The sequence below is a fragment of the Gossypium arboreum genome, chromosome 1 (assembly GCF_025698485.1).
Source record: "Gossypium arboreum isolate Shixiya-1 chromosome 1, ASM2569848v2, whole genome shotgun sequence".
Classification (NCBI taxonomy): Eukaryota; Viridiplantae; Streptophyta; class Magnoliopsida; order Malvales; family Malvaceae; genus Gossypium; species Gossypium arboreum.
Window position 1 is genome coordinate 101,787,861 of NC_069070.1, and position 18,853 is coordinate 101,806,713.

The 18,853-nt window shown below is 31.9% G+C and overlaps 1 protein-coding gene across 1 annotated transcript; it reads right to left on the reverse strand.

The window, feature by feature from the left end:
- Positions 1 to 15,205: 15,205 nt before the first annotated feature.
- LOC108467899 (uncharacterized) lies at positions 15,206 to 18,720 on the reverse strand. Its single transcript, XM_017768714.2, has 13 exons — positions 18,351 to 18,720; positions 18,124 to 18,214; positions 17,847 to 18,036; positions 17,647 to 17,737; positions 17,034 to 17,069; positions 16,828 to 16,926; positions 16,552 to 16,682; positions 16,404 to 16,452; positions 16,239 to 16,328; positions 16,096 to 16,149; positions 15,829 to 15,894; positions 15,511 to 15,608; positions 15,206 to 15,437 (listed from the first exon to the last, which is right to left on the reverse strand). Exons 1-13 carry the CDS (start codon positions 18,426 to 18,428, stop codon positions 15,371 to 15,373), a joined length of 1,140 nt encoding a protein of 379 aa, XP_017624203.1. The 5' UTR covers positions 18,429 to 18,720; the 3' UTR covers positions 15,206 to 15,370.
- Positions 18,721 to 18,853: the final 133 nt, after the last annotated feature.

Here is an 18,853-nt window from a genome sequence, read left to right on the forward strand (position 1 = left end):
CTCGAGTACAGAACCTGATGGATAATAAAGGATTAGAATTCTTTTGAAGATATCAATGGTTTGAAAGGGAAATATGTTTGTCCCTTCAAAGAAGAAACTAAAAAAACCTATCAGGAATTTGTTCCTACATCCTCGGAAGTGTTCTGAACAACTGGACTGTGGAGGGGATCCCTGTAGTTTTTAGGACCATTTCAGAGTAATATTCAGAACACACTTATTGCTTTAAGCCTAGGAGCAATAGGAATCATTTTATGAAAAAGGCACATGTCCACTATTTTTATTTTAATAAAATGCATATTTGTGTCTCATTTTGGCAAACATTCTTTTGTTCTTTCCATTTCATTCATACTCATACCAGACAAATAGTTATTCTTAGATTCATTTGTTCTTTGGATCTTCTTTCATTCCTATAATAGGTCTCCAGATATCAATGATATGAGCGATACTGCTACTGACTCAAAATCTCCTTTTCAGCAAGATATGTGTTTAGAGGAACCTCAGGACTTTGAAGGTGATCGAGATTGTAACCTATTTCCTAATTTGTTAAGGATGGTAGAACAAGAGGAGAAACAGATCCTACCTCTTAAAGAGTTAGTAGAAATTGTGAGCTTAGGAGACGAACAAGAAAAGAAAGAGGTAAAGATTGGAGCTTGTATCACCGTAGAGATAAAACGAGACCTCATTGAGTTACTTCAATAATTCAAAGATGTCTTCGCATAGTCATAGCAAAACATGCCTGGTCTAAGTACTGATATCGTGGTATACCAACTTCTCATAAAGGAATAATGCAAGCCGGTTCAACAGAAGCTCCGAAGGATGAGGCCCGATGTTTTACTGAAAATAAAGGAGGAGGTCAAGAAGCAACTCGATGCTGGTTTCTTACAAGTGGTTAAATACTCAGAATGGGTAGCCAATATCGTCCCGGTTCCTAAAAAAGATGAGAAAGTACGAATATGCGTAGACTACAGGAATTTAAACAAAGCCAGCCCAAAAAACAATTTTTCATTGCCTCATATCTACACCTTAGTGGACAACACGACAGGTTACTCACTGTTCTCCTTCATTGATGGTTTCTCGGGATACAACCAGATAAAAATGCATCCTGAAGACATGGAGAAGACCACATTCGTAACCATGTGGGGAACATTTTGCTATAAAGTGATGCCATTCAGACTAAAAAATGCGAGAATAACATATCCAAAAGTCATGGTAACTTTGTTTCATGATGCACAAAGAAATCGAGCTTTATGTTGATTATATAATAGCAAAATCTGAATAGAAGAAGAGAATATACAAATCCTAAGGAAATTGTTTTTGAGGTTCAGAAAGTTCTAACTAAAGCTGAATCCAGCAAAATGTACCCTTGGGGTTAGGTCCAAAAAATTACTAGGATTCGTGGTTAGCGAAAAGAGGATCGAGATCAACCCCGAAAAAGTCAAGGCTATGTAGGAGTTGCTTTCGCCGCTCATTCAAAAAGAGGTCTGGGGTTTCTTAGGGAAATTAAATTATATCGCTCGGTTTATTTCACAACTGACCGAGCAATGTGACCCCATATTCCATCACCTTAAGAAACACAATCCAGGTGTATAGGTTAAGAATTGTTAGAAAACTTTCGACAAGGTCAAATATTACCTGTCCAATTCCCCAATGCTAATGCCACTTAGTCTAGATAAACCACTAATACGGTATTTGAAGTATTTGGTAATTCTATGGGATGCATGCTTGGCCAACACGATGAGTCAGGAAGAAAAGAAAGAATAATATACTACCTCAGTAAGAAGTCCACTAAGTGTAAGGCAAGATATTCGCCAATTGAGAAGTTGTGTTGCGCCTTGATCTAGACAACCCGGTGACTCAGATAATACATGTTGTACCATCCAACTTAGCTAATCTAAAAAATAAACCTTCTAAAGTACATGATGAAGTCAACTGCTCTAAATGGAAGAATGGCCCGATGGCAAATTCTACTTTCCGAATTTGATATAGTCTGTGTGAACTGGAAGGCAGTAAAAGGGAGCGCAATAGTAGATTTTCTAGCCAGTAGAGCTCTAGAAGATTACGAGCCTTTGAATTTTGATTTCTCGAATGAAGATCTAATGTATGTTACAACCATTGAAGAAAACTCTTAAGAAAGTCATCCTTCAAAACTAAACTTTGCCGGAGCTTCAAACGCTGTAGGTAACAGAATCGGGGCAGTCCTAGTATACCCAAACGGAGATCATTATCCCTTTACTAGTAAATTGGATTTTGACTGGACGAATAATATGGTAGAATACGAAGCAAACATCATAGGTATCCATGCAGCCATAGAACACAAGATCAAAGTACTAGAAGTAATAAGGATTCTACATTAGTGATCTATCAATTCAAAGGTGAATGGGAGATGAAAGACCCTAAATTAATCAATTATCGAAGGTTGGTTCTTGAATTAATTAAGGAGTTTGATGACATCACATTCTGCTACCTCCCTCGAGATGAAAATCGGATGGCTGATGCTTTGGCTACTTTAGCTTCCATGATTAAAGTAAACAAACAAAAGGATGTAAAACCTATCCAGATAAGTATTTATAAGGCTCTGGCTCATTGTTACAACATTGAGAAAGAAGAAAAGGACGATCACCCTTGGTACCACGATATACTGTGATTTGTGAAGAATTGTGAATACCCTGACCAAGCAACTGAGAATGATAAAAGGACGTTGAAAAGACTAGCCAGTGACTATGCCGTAGATGGGGAGATTCTATATAAAAAAAGAAAGGATCAAGTGTTACTAAGATATGTAGATGCTGTCGAGGCTAAGAAAATCTTGGAAGAAGTTCATGAAGGTGTTTGCGGAACACACACCAATGATTTTACAATGGCCAAAAGATGTCATAAGTGCCAAATTTATGGAGACAAAATTCATACGCCTCCTTCACCTCTTCATGTCATGACTTCTCCATGGCCTTTCTCTATGTGGGGCATGGATATCATTGGGTTAATATCGCCAAAAGTTTCCAATAGGCATCGATTCATCTTTGTGGTTATTAATTACTTCACCAAGTGGGCAGAAACCACTTCATATGCCAATGTTACAAAGTCAAAAATCAGCAAATTCTTAAAGAAAGAGATCATATATCGGTATAGAATGCCAAAAGGGATCATATCTGACAATGCATTGAACTTGAACAACTGTACGATAGCGAAGGTCTACAGTAAATTTAATATCAAACACTATATCACCCAAAAATGAACTGTGCAGTGGAGGCAGCCAATAAGAACATTAAGAAGATTGTAGGGAAAATGACTAAGACTTATAAATATTAGCATGAGAAGTTACCATTCGCCCTCTAAGCTTATCGAACGTCTACTGGGGCAATGCCTTTCTCATTGGTCTATTGAATGGAGGCAGTTTTATCCATTAAAGTCGAGATTCTTTCCCTCCAAGTTTTGTCAGATTTGAAGTTAGATGAAGCAGAATGAGTCCAATATCGATATAATCAGTTGAACTTAATTGAAGAAAAGAGGTTAAAAGCTATCAGTCATGGTCAAATGTACTAAAAAAGAATGATACGAGCTTACGACAAAAAAGGTTCACCCCAAAGAATTCTATGAGGGAGACTTAGTATTGAAAAAGATCCTTCCCATACAAAAGGACTTCAGAGGAAAGTGGATGCCAAATTGGGAATGACCTTACGTGGAAAAAAATAGGTCTTTTCTGGAGAAGCGTTGTTTCTGACCAATGGAAAAAACCTACATAACCTTGTGAATTCAGACTCAATCAAGAGGTACTTCACCTAAAAAAAAAAAAGAAAATGAGAGGCCGAGGCGAAAACCCACAAGGGAGTCTTGAGACCAAAGGGGTTTTAAGTTGAAAACCCAAGAAAGAGTAACTCAAATTTTGATCGAAAATGGGGCATGTGGTAGTCTTGTCCCCTCAGAATTAACAATGGGGAGGAACGTTACATCTTGGGGCATCAACAAAGTACTCTAGATCTCCTAAACACAAATCAAGCTCAAAACGGTCCTTAAGAAGTTTGTGCAAAGAAGCTCACGCTGCGATATTTGGGGCACCTAATTTCATCTTACTAATTTTGTATTTTAGCAACGTCTGCTATTTTTTATTAATCTATTTATTTCGAGCCTTGCTCCCAATAAATTTTAATCTTGTCCACTGTTACAATCTTTTTCAAGCATTTTTCATTAAAATAACAATTAATGGACTAATAATATTCAAGTAAAAGGATTTTTTGCATATTGTTCTGAAAGGTTTTCTAAATAGTACAAGGATCTAAAACATGACCACTAGTCAGAACTAACCAAATTTAAGAGTTGAAAATATTTGGGAAAGAATAATCTAAATTGTGATTATTTCTTCGGGTTTTCTGTCAAAGAAACTGGCTGATTTCTTCGGGTTTTCTGTCAAAGATACTGGCTGAACAAGAAGGCAGGGTAATGCGTCAGTGATAGAACCTTGATAAACAACGAGCAAAGTCAACCTAAACATTAAAAGGGGGTCATTCTCGAAAAAAATGACATTTTGCATTCATGCAAACATCATTCATACACGTCTAGTTAGGAACATTTTGATTCATTATTATCATGACATCCTAATTATTTGGCATAAATAGACCCGTCAAATGGATTCTACAGGTCATGTTCCCAGAAAATGAATATATCAGAGAAACCATAAATCCTATACCCTTGAAGTTAAAATGGGATGGATTGAAATCATAATGGCAAATCTTATCTCCCTGAAGTTGCAGTGGAGCAGATTGAAGCCACAAGTCTTATCTCCCGGGGGTTGTAATGGAGCAAGATTGAATATAGCAAATCTTATCTCTCTGAAGTTGCAGTAGGACAGATTAAAACTATAAACCTTATCTCCCTAAAGTTGCAATGGAAAAGGTTGAAGTTACAAGTCTTTTCTCCCTGAAGTTATAGTGGAGTAAACTGAAGATAGCAAATCTTATTTCCCTGAAGTTGTAGTGGAACAGATTAAAGATACAAATTATAAACCTTATCTCCTTAAAGTTGCAGTGGAGCATGTGGAAGTTACAAGTCTTATCTCCCTGAAGTTGCAGTGGAGTAGACTAAAGATAGCGAATCCTATTTCCCTGAAGTTGTAGTGGAATAGATTAAAGCTACAAATTACAAATCTTATCTCCCTGAAGTTGCAGTAGAGCATATTGAAGTTACAAATCTTATCTCCCTAAAGATGCAGTGGAGCAAATCGAAGATAACAAATTTTATCTCTACGAAGTTGCAGTGAGGCAGGTTGAAGTTACAAGTCTTATCTCCCTAAAGTTACAGTAGAACAGATTAAAGATAGTGAATCTTATTTCTCTGAAGTTGCAGTGGAACAGATTAAAACTACAAGTTACAAATCTTATCTCCCTGAAGATGCAGTGGAGTAGATTCAAGCCAAATCTTATCTCCCTGAAGTTGCAGTGGAATAGATTGAAGATACAAATCTCATCTCCCTGAAATTGCAGCGGAGCAGATTGAAGCTACAAGTCTTATCTCCCTGAAATTGCAGTGGAGTAGATCGAAGCAACAATTCCTGTACCCATGAAGTTGCAATGGGATAGGATGAAACCACTTGAAAAAGATAAGCACCAAAGAAGACGAGATTTGGTAAGACCAAACAAAATTGGTCCTTCTTAAAGTCTTTACTTCATTCTCGTTACACGACAATGAGCAAAGAGGGGCAGCTGTAGAAGCCTAATTTTGTCCGGGCCCAAACAAACCAAACCAATCAGCCCAAAAAAAAACAGATGAAAATAAAAATAAACAAAACCTATTACTTAAATTACAAAGCCCAAAAAAATTTAAACCCTAATGGCCCAAATGGCCCACAACCTAAACTTTTTTCAGTAAAATCAAAAACCCTAGCTGTCGCTCCTCTCTCGTCGCCCAAGGTCTACCACCGCCAACTGCCCCAATCTTGCTGTTAACTCAACCACCACCTGCAAAGAAGAAGCCACATGCAAAAGAAACAATCGCAAACTGTAGAGAAAAAATAGAAATAATATTGTAATTTGGCTATAAAAAGCCTACAAAAATCGATTGTAAAAGGGGATTGTTTTTTGAAATAGAAATTGAAACAAAAAAACACAAAACAAAGCAATCCAAATACAAAATCAAAAAAACTTCAAAGGTTATTTTTTTTATTCTTTTTCTTTTTTCTTTGAATCTATTATATTATATATATAATAAAAAACACTCACCTAGCATTCGGTTCTTTGACGTCATGGGTGGGTTCCGATGCAGAGGACTTTCGAGTCCCTAAAAGAATTCGTCGAGGGCTGTGTCGGAGAGAAGAAAACCAAAAGGGTTTTCCTTTTTTTGAACTTTGGCTTTGATTTTGAGTGATTTCAACTACAAAAAGGGGATCTAGCAAAAAATAAAAAAATAGGGGTTCGGGTGATTTTTCAACCACTGTGGATGGCGGCGTCGTCACTGGTGACCAGTGGCCAACGCGGCGGCGACTCATTGACCGACGACCGGACTTGGGGGCTTTGAGATAGAAGTGGAGAGCTTTTTTTTTTTTTGAATAGGATAAAATGAAATTTTTGGGAAAAATTTTGGCTTTTATAAGCAAGCGAAATGACGCCGTTTTGGAGGAGTTTGAAAGGCCCCAAAATAACGTCGTTTTGAGGCTGAACCGAACCGAATTGACCCGTCCGCACAGGATCCACGTGTTTTGCTTTAAGGGGGTCTAATTGTGCTTTTGGTCCTTTCGCTTTTTACACATCTTGCAATAGAGTCATATTTCCTTCTTTTTTTTTGTTTTTTTTTAATTTATCCCATTTAATTTAATTTTTTTTATTTTTATCCTTTAAAACAGTGCGCATGAGGAGGACAGAGATATTTTCCTTTACAGGCCCTATTCTTTTTTTCGTGCGCTACAATTTAGTCTTTCATTTTTATTTTATCCCGATTTGGCCCCCAAAATTCCACTTAAGTTTTGATTTAGTCCTCCTTATATTTATGCATTTATTTTATTATAATTTAGGCTCTCAATTTCATTTCAATTTTGATTTAATCCTTATTTATTTAATTTTGCCCTTTATAGATTTTTTATATATTATTTTATTTATTATTTGTTTATTTATTTATTATTCCTTTACTTTTTAATATTTAAAATTGGTTTATTTCCTTTTTATTGTACATTTTATTTCTTTTTATTTATTTATTTATTTATTTTTCTTTACCTTCTTAAATATTTAGAATTTATATTACTTATATTCTTTTTTTTGTACTTTTATATTTTATTATTATTACCATTATTTTTATTATTTTATTATGCATATTGGTATTATGATTTATTGTTATTATTATTATACTTTCATATTTTATTATGCATATTATTATTATAATGTGTTACTACAAATTAACGTTGCATTATTACTATTCGCTAGCATGGTATTTTTATTTTACTTTTTAGTCATTTTATTTTATTTATTTATTTATCATTCTAATATCATTTTATTTTACCCATCATTATTTGGTTTTATTTCATTAATTACTATGTTGTCATGTTAAAATATATTTATTCATTTTTACACTATGCCCAAATAAATTAATTGTATATCATTTTTAAGAAATATTGTCATTTTATCAAACACATAGAAAATATTCAAAACCGAGGCAATATTTGTTATTTTTTAAATTTGAAGAGTTATGCTCTTAACTTACGGAATATGGTATCTTCCTAAAATCGAATACCCTATTTAAAACAACGAAAAGCAAGATTTAGATAGCGATCAAATGGCGATTATTTTAGTTTTCGAGAATCCAATGTACCGTGTCCTAACTCACGGGGTATGGTCTTTCTTCTCGATTAACTTGAAATAAGACTTTTTTCATTTAATTTAATTTAGTTGAATCATATCTTAATAACATTATGCAAAGAGGGATTGTGTTTTAAAATCTCTTCAAATTTTCAATTTTCGACACTAAAGACATCAAGTAATCAATTAAGTACCAATTTTGGGCATAACGAAGATGCTAATCCTTTCTCGTGCGTAACCGACTCCCGAACCCGTTTTCTATATTTTTGTAGACCGGAAAACATTATTTTAATAAATTAAACCTCTTATTAAAATGATCAAATTATGAGGTAACCCGATCATACCTCCTAAAAGTGATTGGTGGCGACTCCCATTTTTTTTTATTTTTAAAATAAAAAATTCTATTTAAAAAAAAGGTCTTGGCAGCTTGGCAACTCCATTGGGGAACAAAATAAGAGAGTCAAGCCGCTAGTTGATTACTTTTGGTCTTTTTGTCGAAAATATATGAAGTATACTGACTTGTTTCGTTTTGTTTTGATTGTGATTACATTGCAAACAATATTGTTTGCATATTGTATAACACTTGTTTTATTGTTAATTTTATTATTATTTTAGAGGCATTTGTTTATTAAGTTGCATCTATCTTAATGTTATTTAAGTATACATATTTTTAAAATTTATTTTAATTTGTTAGAAAATATTTATTTTAATATTTTAGTAGTTTTGATGTATTATATATATTTAAAATTATATAAAAATAATATAAAAATTAATCTGAGCGAGCTAGACTAGACTTGGGCTTTAACATTTTTATTTGGACCAAATTTGAATAAAATTTTAAGCCCATTTTTTAGGGCCGGATCATACCCAAGTCTAACAAATGGGCCGAAAATTTTAATTGAACCTGATTTGTCCCATAAACACTTCTAGTTTAGAAGTAAATTTTTATTGAAGCCTCACTTTTTACCCACCTTAAGGTTATATAATTACAGCGCCCTTACAACTTCGAAATAAGAATTAAAATGAATAAATTATTTCATTTTTTATCTTAAAATCTGGTATGATTTTTTTTTTAAATATGCTTAAGAATTTTTACCTTTTGTATGTTTACAATTTAAACTTTTGCTGTTATTTTTGGAATATAGTCTCTCTATTATTGGATTTAAAAATGCATTAATTGTTATTATTATTAAAGTTTTTCTATTAAATTCAGGTATATTACAATTTCATTTTTCAGTTACATGACTACAAAATAATTTTTTATTTTAAAATATTACGTTAACAAATTTAACAGATTAATTTTAATAGTGTTAACAATTAACTCTAAATTTTTAATTTTAAAAAGAAGAAAGATTAAATTCCAGATGTATGAAATTTATAAGGACTTGGAGCATGTTTTAACCTGTCAAAGAGTCTATTTTGTAAATTTATGGCTAAAATACTTTTAAGAGTTAATTGTATCAAACATCCAAAAAGTTTGACTATCATTCTAAATTAGCTCTCAAGCTTCAAAATATTCTAATTACATCCTCAAGCTATTGATGTTATATCAATCAGTCCTTCAATTATAAAAATTGTTACTTTAACCATTAAATGACATGTCAAATCTTGTATGGCATAATTTAAAATAATTTTTAAAAATAAAATGTTATCGCATAATTTTTAAAATAAAACACTAAAAATAAAGTAAAATAAAATAATAATAAAAAGAGTGAGCAATAAAGCTTTTGTAAAAGCTTCAAAAACCTCAAAATCAATATTTTTACAATATTTTTTTTCTTTAAGCTTCTCATTTTAAATTATGACACATAAGATTTGACAACTTATTTAACAATTGAATTAATGATTTTAGTAATGAAAGAACCTTATTAATATAAACTCGATAGTTTGGTGATGTAATTAGAATATTTTAAAGTTTGAGTACCAATTTTGAATGAAGGTTATAGTTTAGGAATGGATGGTGTGATTAACTCTTTCTAAAAGAATCTAAAATGAACAAATTATTAAAATAATTATTTGATACACAACTTATGGAGTTTTTTAAACTTCACAAACGGGTTAAGGATGTAACAAGTGTCATATTTATTTATATATATATTTTTTAAATAATTTTACTATACTCTATAGAAAACATCTCATACCTTAACTTGAAATTTAAAAACTTCATAAATTGTGTACAAAATAATTTTCCAATTATTAATACCAAAATAAATAAATTATTTCCTTTCTATCTTCAAATTTTGTATGTTTTTTTAGGCTTGAAGATTAAAAGTTCTTGTAAAATAAATAAACAAATAATTGAGCTGTTGAAAAGTACATGTAGCTGAGGTATTGATAAAAAAAATGTTAGCTATCAATTAAGGTTTAGTTTAGCCTTATTTCTCACAAGTATTTTTGGATCATAAAACACTTTTAAGCAAAAATTAATATTTTTTGTTTTTATTTTTTTATCATAAAAAGTGATTTTACAAAGAATTTTTTATCCTAAAAGCACTCTTAAAAAGAACAAAAACATCTTATTTAGCAATACTTGTAACGACCCGATAGTCAGAGGTGTCGAAAAGTGCATTCCTGGGACTCTGTTCCCGTAAATCGGACTCATAAATATTTTTAATAAATATTTACAAAGTTAGTTGTGTAGTTAATTAGATTTCAGTTAAGTGAAATTGCATGAATTAAGAATTATTATAGTATAAGGACTAAATCGCGTATAGAGTAAAAGTTGAATTATATATTAAAAATTAATTGAGGGATTAAAGTGGTAAATATACCTTTATATTAAGTAGTGGACGGCATTAATGGGGTATTATATATAATAGTTTAATATATATAAGTGTTATATATTATGATTTATAAAATGAAATTAATGTGTAAAGATTAAAATAATAATAAAAGTAATAATAATAAAAGAAAGAATAAAGAAATAGAAATAGAAAGGCATGCAAAGATTTGAGAAAGAAAAGAAAGGAAGAAAGGAGAAAGAGATGCACCCTAAGGGCACCCTAAGTTTCCAAACTTCAATTGGATAGTCAATTTAGTTCATTTTCTTATAATTTTTATATTTTTGGAATCTCGGTGTTAAGTACTACCCAACCCATGTTGAAATTTTAGCATTGATTAAGATTTTAAATGTTGATAATGTTGAATAGTTTTAGTGTTATGGATTAAATTGATAGATTTTTAAGCTAGAAATGGAAAAGAATTAAATTGTAAAACAAATTGTAAATTTTGAGTAATAGGGACTAAATTGTGAAAATTTTGAAATTTAGGGGTTTAATTAAAAATAGGGAGCTAACTTTACCTTAAAGTGAAATTAGCATAAAATATAGGATTAAATGTGAAGAATAAAAATTAGTCTCGATTTAGAGACTAAATTAGAATTTAAGCAAATTTTGTGTAAAAATTGAAATATTCGATGTAGAATTGAATTGTGTAGTATTAATTTATTTTAATTATTTTAATTCCGCAACTAACGTCGTACCAAAATCCTCGATTAAAAAGGGGAAAGATAAAATCGACGTCGAATAGCTCGGAATCCACAATTTGTATTTCTATAAATCCGAACCTAGTTGCTAATTGTTATATTTCGATTTAATGCATATGGTAAGTAGTTGAGGTGAGTGTTTTGGCACTTTGATGTTGAATTGAAATTATAGTTGATTGAAATGGATTGAGTTGATATATATATTATGAATGTATTGACTATTGAATTGAAACGAATATATGTGTAAATGTGATAATGTGCAAATATGAGAATTGGATATTGGTTGTATTTGAAAAGTGAAATGAAACTCTATTAACTGTACTGAGCTGAGTCGGATATAGATGGCATGTCATAGGATAAGAAGAGTTTAGGGATTTCTTCGTCTTCGAGTCGATGAAGCACTGGGTGCCAATTTGCTTCAGTTTAATCGATGAGACACTTGGTGTCAATTTATATAGCGCTGGGCGCAATTATTACTTCGAATTTATCCGATGAGGCACTGGGTGCCAAACTGGTGTGTTGGTTGGATCCGTGTATCTGTCCGAGTCCAAGTCGTGTTAATAAAGGTAATTAAATAATAAAGCTCTACAATCAATATTGAAATGGCAAAATATGTGAAATGGAAATGGAAAAGTGGATTGATATATGAAAGGTGAAAATGTGTGATCATATATGATATATATGAGTACTGTACTCATGGATTGAATATAGTTGGTTTATGCCATTGTTAAAATGAAATGTTGAATGATCTATGAAAAACTATTTTTTATAGCAAGTGATATTAATTGAGTTATATGTTAAACCAACTAATGGAAGAATATTTGTGAAGTTGAGCAAATCATGATACAATGTGGTATTCTGCATGAAATTGAGATGGTGATAAATTACAATTGTTTGTTAGATAGTAATGTGATTATACAATTCAAATTGAGCATTTTTGTATCATTATGTCTTTAATTGTTTGGATTATAGAAATATCACTGAGTTTTACTCAGTGTACGATTTTGTTTTCTGCGCGCAGGTTAGGTACTTCTCTTTTGATCGCCGGTTCAGCATCCAGCAACGATTCCCATCTCAAATGTGTTGATGTTTACCTTTTGTAATGGCATGTACCTAGGATTTGTTTGGTTTTTAATGAATTTGGTATATGTGATGTAATTGAGTTTAAGTATAATGTTGGTTTGGTATATATATAAGCATATGTTTGTGTTTGAAGCCATAAATTAGGGATGTTGATTTGAACCTAAGATTGTTAGGTGTATGTGAAATTAATATTGATGTTTAGGTGGTTATAAACTAGGCTAAATGGAGTGATTTTGGTATGTTTTAAACTTTGATTTGAATGATGCATTGATGATATAAATGTGGTACCAATGAGGTTGCATTGGTTAGGCACTTAAGATGATTGTTTTGGCATGTTTTGAGTGTGTTTGATCGTGTATTGAATAGGTTAAACGAATGGTTTTTGAGTTGCTTAATGCCCAAGCAAGTAGGAATTGGTAAACTTGTTGTTTAAGGCACATTTTATGTCCACACGGCTAGCACACGGGCATGCGAGGCCATTTCAAGAGTTACATGGTCTGGCACACGGGCGTGTGGCTTGGCCGTATAACCCAAGTTAGAGAGTTACACGGGCACGGACACGAGTTTGGACACGGCCGTGTGTCCCTACTTCGAATGTCCGCACAGCCTGAGACACGAGCATGTATCTCAGCCGTGTGAGTCACACAACCTGGCCACACAGCTATGTGACCCTTGTAGTTGAATTTTTTAACTTTGTTCTAAATTTTTCAAATATTCTTGATTTAGTCCCAAATTATTTCTAAAATGATTTTAAGGCCTCAAAGGCTTGAATAAGGGATGTATTGTATGTTTAATGATGAATTATATTATGATTATTGAAATGTTTGAAATGAATGATTTAGATTACGTTTTTTTTTTGTAATGCTCTGAAACCCTATTCTGATGATGGGTATGAGTTAGGGGTGTTATAATACTTTTACCTCAAAAGTGTTTTTTGTCCCAAAAATATTACTGAGAAGTAATGTTAAACTGACCCTAATCCTTAAAGTTATAGTTTCTATGGAAGCCCTTAGCATTCATTAAGTGATAATATAGCAATTGATGACATATTAGATAACATAGCAAATTGATGTTGTATAGTTGATGTGAGAATTAAAATTAAAAAAATTGATGATGTGGACACTTGAAGAGCAAAACAAATTGAAATTCAATTTAAACTATAGTATTTTATTTTGGTTCAATTTTATCAAATTTGATTTAATTTTGATTTAATGATTATTTAAATACATTCAGTTTGATTTTCGGTTCAAATTAAAATATACAAACCAAGTTGAGTTGTATTTTTTATCATATTATAATTAATTTTTACTAAATAAAAATAAATATTTTATATATTAAATTAGTGAAAAAAACTTAACATAATATAAAATTTTAAAACGAATCAAACCAATTACTATTTGATTTGGTTTTAGTTGAAGTTTTTAAAGCTCAGAATATTTGTCCAAAATCAAACCCAAAGGGTATCGCCAGTCCACTAGCTAAAATATTTAAAGAGCACTTGCCCTTTACAACTTCATTTAAATAAGCCCACATATGCTTTCCACACCTCCATAAACACTTGGCCCTTATTTCTTGTTAACAATTTATTTAGGCAAAAATTAAAGGCTAAATTCATTATTTAGTCTCTCAAGTATATTCATTTTTCCTATTTTTTCGGTATTTAAAATTTTTTTTATCTCAGTTCGATACTTAAAGCATCAAATTCCTCTATTTTTAGTCCATTTTATAACATCCATTAAATATTTTTTGTTAGGCCACTTTAACCAATAAAAAGTGTCACATGACTTATTTTAGCCAATGAAAAAAATGACATGTGATAATTAGATTTATTTAAAATAAAAATAGAAAACTATAATGTTTAATATTTAAATATTAAAAACACTGTTGATTTTGATCAGTCATTGACCGAGTATCAACCTACCACGTGATGCTATTAGAACACGCAATGTGCCCCTTTTATTATTTTTTAATATTATATATATTATATTTATTAAAATGTAAAAAATCATATATAATATATAAAAATGTATTTTTTTATAAAATTCTAAAGTAAATTTTAAAATTTAAAAAGTCAGAATAATATATCAAATTCAAAATTGTTATAAAAAAATAAAAAAGTAATTAAATTTCAAGTAATTGAAAAAAACCTTGAAATTTAAATACTTTTTAAAAATTTAAAAATTGTTTTTAAATATTTTATTTACAATTCTTTAAAATTTTTACAATTTTTTTACATTTTTAAATAATATTATTGATTTCAACTAATTTGTGCTTTTTGTAAATTTTATTTTTATATATTTTTAGATTATATATATATTATATTTTCTAAATTTGTTATATATTTATTTCCATTTTTCTAAATGTATATACATTTTTTACATAAAGCTGTTGCGTAACACTTTGTGATTGGCTATCAATTTTCAAAAATACAACAAAGGCATACTTTAAATACCAAATTGAGAAGTGACTAATACTTTAGGTACTAAATTAGGACATAAAAAATTTAGTACCAAAGTAAGAAAATAAGAAAAATTGAGAATTAAACCCAAATTAAAAGTTAAAAACTTAGATATAGGTTAAAAGTTAATTTAATTATGACTTATCTGAAAATAAAGTAGTAATATTGAAAAGTTTCATTCATATTGTTGGCTTTTATTTATTTATCACATTACAAACTAACAAAAGTAACGTCATTATGGAGACTTAAAACTATAAACCTTCAGCTGCCAGCAAATAATTTCGATCACTTGCTCTTCTAGTGTTTGCTGTTTATCCATGTTTATGAACATTAATTAACGTAAATACGTCCATAAATCTAAGTTGGTGTTGGACTATAATAAAAAGGGGTAAGTATGAATCAGCATTAAGAAGCGAAAGATAGATCTTTGCATTTCCTTTCTACAACTTAAGACACCAGTTTCGAAATTGTATTAAAAAGAAAACTACCAAATGTCCCATTAAGCATTTTTTAGACAACTTGAATGAATAAAACATAACCCATACCAAACTTCAGCATCCCCTTATCGTTCTAGTGTTGAGGTTGAGACTCATTACAGAACCGTTTGAAGTTCAGAGACTCATCCGCCAAGAAATCGCTGAAGAAATCAATACATGTTAATAAAACACACTGAAAATGATTGAGAATCTACTAAGACTAATGAAACTCACAATATCCGCTCTGCCATTTGTGATGCTTCCCATCTCGGACTCCATGGATATTCTGCTAGAAGAGGTGACTTTTTCGGTATTCCTTGTGGCGATATATGCTGCAATAGACAATCAATGTTCATGTTCTCCAACGAGTAGAGAAACTGATATTCAGCAGAATCATAAAAGCTAGTTGGTCCTTAAACTTATTCGGTAATATCTTCCATGTATCCTTTCAGATACATCACACCTTTTTATCAATCTGTCTAAAAATGGGATCTAAATATTGAACCCAAGAACCCGAGTGCTTAACATATCAGGAAATGCTAATAGAATAACCTGAGAACTTTGGAACATCAGAGCTGGCTGCTGCTTAGGAAACAGAGTTGAAATATGGAAGTGCACCTACAACAACAGTACCATCAAAAGTTGACTTTTAGCAGAGACCGAGTTAAGTAAAAAAATATGGGTACTAGAAGTTTGATCCAAAAACTTATTGCACTAAAATCAAATGCAATCATAGTCTAGAACTTAATCATGTTTATTGAAATAGTCCTCCATTGGTCTAAACAGAAAATGGTAGAATCAGCAATTATCTGATGGTACCAGGAAAACAAAGGATCCAGAGGAAGCAAGAAATGTTGCCTTTCTGCAAAAGACCTGCCAAGGAAAGCAATGAGAAACTAACAATCAATGTTAAATAAACTAATGCTTCATATAAAAAGATAAATGGCAAGACTAGTGCACACCGGATCAGCTTCCAAAGGTCTTCCAAACAATGGGGCTAATGCCTCTATGAAGTGTCTTCTTATGTCAATTAATGAAACAGCTTCCAGGACCTAGAGAACAATTACAGATCATTCCTACTCTTACACAAACTGAAAGCAAACCTAGATGACCAAAAAGGAGCCAACCTGTTTCTGAAGAGATTCTTCTAGATGAGGAAGATATTCAGCCATGCACCTTCAAATGAGAAGGTAAAAACCAACAGAGGTTTGTCAGCACAAGATGTGTCCATCTTTTAAGATATGCAACAAATGCAGGATGATTTACATAACTCACATTCCATCCAACCATGAAGGAAGCTTGACATCCTCGATTGTAAACAGAGCTCTCAGCTCAGTAGTTGACATCAATTTCAGACGAGGTGCTGAAGGAGTAGATGCATACTTTTTTCCAACGGGATATATTACCTGCAATATTACAAACTTCATTCAAGGTGGGGAAGAAATGGAGGACAGAAGAGAAGAAAGAATTTTAACAACAATAAAATTACATACAAGTTACTTTTTAAGAATTAGATTACACATAAATGAGAGGGAAAAGAAGGAAAGGTACCTGTAAGTATATCTTTTGTGGATGTCTCCAGGGGCACCCATGCACCATTTTGTTTATGTTCATATCCATTAGAGGCACAGCAAATTTGACTTCTTCTGGCTACGCTAAGATTCAAAGGCATATACACCATGGATTTAGTTAAAAACCAATTATGTTTTAAGCACACATAATCTACTTACAAAGATCATATTCCATAAAAGGAATACCTTTTCAGCACCTGAACTAATTTGCATCTCAATTCCCTGCAGCACAGTAAAGGAATCAGAAAAGAGAAAGGAGTTAAGGCACTAACCAATTAGTTCAGTTTACAGATACAAGCATCTCATAAAATGAAAGAGCTTCAATAGTGGAAAACAGTAAACTAAGTTTAAATACATGTGTAGACAAATTTGAATACATTCAGATTCAAATAATTATGGTTAAAAATTTTGTACATTGATTCAATGACTTAACAGAGTCTAAAGAGGCTAAAAAGTTCAATATGCAACTATATGACGGCTAAATTTTTATCTTTCAGTTCATACATACGGAAACAGACATGCACAAAAAGTAGAAAGGAAATTAAGGATAAAGACGTATATTACGGCTAAATGTGTCATGAAAATGGTCAACATTTAAGGACAGACTTCGTGTGATTAAACAAACAAACATTGAGAAAAATGGTAAAGGAAATGTCTCTGAATTTGCACATTTCCTCATTCGTTACTTTAACCTCAACTAATATCTATAAAAGAATCACAATTCAGGTTAAGAAAACAACACAGCAGGATTTTCAAAACATTCTCCATCAGAAACCAAACACAAATGCCAAGAGATTACCTCTCGTGAACAAATAGTGCTAATCTCAAATGTCAACCTATCATCATCCACTTCTCCAACACGTTTCTTCTGGTAGGCCATATACCGGTCCCTATTTAACAAGAAAATAACATGAACATTTTGGCTATCTTTCCCCCCACAACCATAAAAGATTTTGATTTCCATTGCAATAGCAAGTGTCAGTAAACATCAAGCCTAACCTCAATTCCTGAATTAAAGCTAGTAGCCTTGTCGGGTCTTTATAGTTCCAATCAGACAAAATGTTCCAAAACTTCAAGTCCCCCTCTCCTACACGGCCAGTCATGTGTAATGGGTGAAAATCTTCATCTTCAGGTCCAAATATTATATCCGGTGGAGCCAATGGGAACTCCGCATTGTATATAATATCCCCTGGATCAATGTAAACAAAAATATCATCTAAATAGAAAGCAGTTTTACTGATAAATCTTACATTTTGCAATTAAAAATCTTACAGACATTTAATATAGTCTAAGCAATATGGAATAAGCAATGTAAATCGATCTAGGCCCCCGGTGTAGGTTTTTCCACCAGACAACACTTGCTCAACCTGCAAATCAAAATTACAAGAGAAATTGAAACTTTCGTTACTGTTAAAACGGAACCCTAGCTCTTAATCGAACTAATGTCGTTGATTGAAATGGGCAATTTGAAGATATGGGGGGTATAGGGTTAGACAGAATTACCTTGATTTTGTCGGGAAAGTGATTGATGAGATAATGGAGCTGAGCTGAAATGAATGGAGGGAAGCCATCGAGAGACATGCCTAGCTCCTTTAACAGGCTCAAAGAGATCACTTCCGATGCTTCTTGCTTTGATGAAGCTTAAAGCCGATGATTTTACGGCGACGGGTTTTGAATTACGCGCCGGCAATCAACTGGTCGACCAATAAAGAAAAAAAAAAAGGGAGTGACCAGTGAATCACCACCGTTTATGTTTCAGTACTTTTTAAGTTATAAGTTTAAGAATATGATGACAACGGGCATCCTCTTATCAGCCACACTGACCCGGTATTACCCGACTATGGTGAAAGTTTGTATTTCGCTTGCATCATATTTAAACTATACTCATTTTTCTTAAATTCTACTTAATTTTTGTTTTTGTTTCTGTTTCTTTTTTTTTTTTTGTTATAAATAGTATTTAAATTATACTCCATTACTCAAAACAGTACTTAAATGATACTCTATTA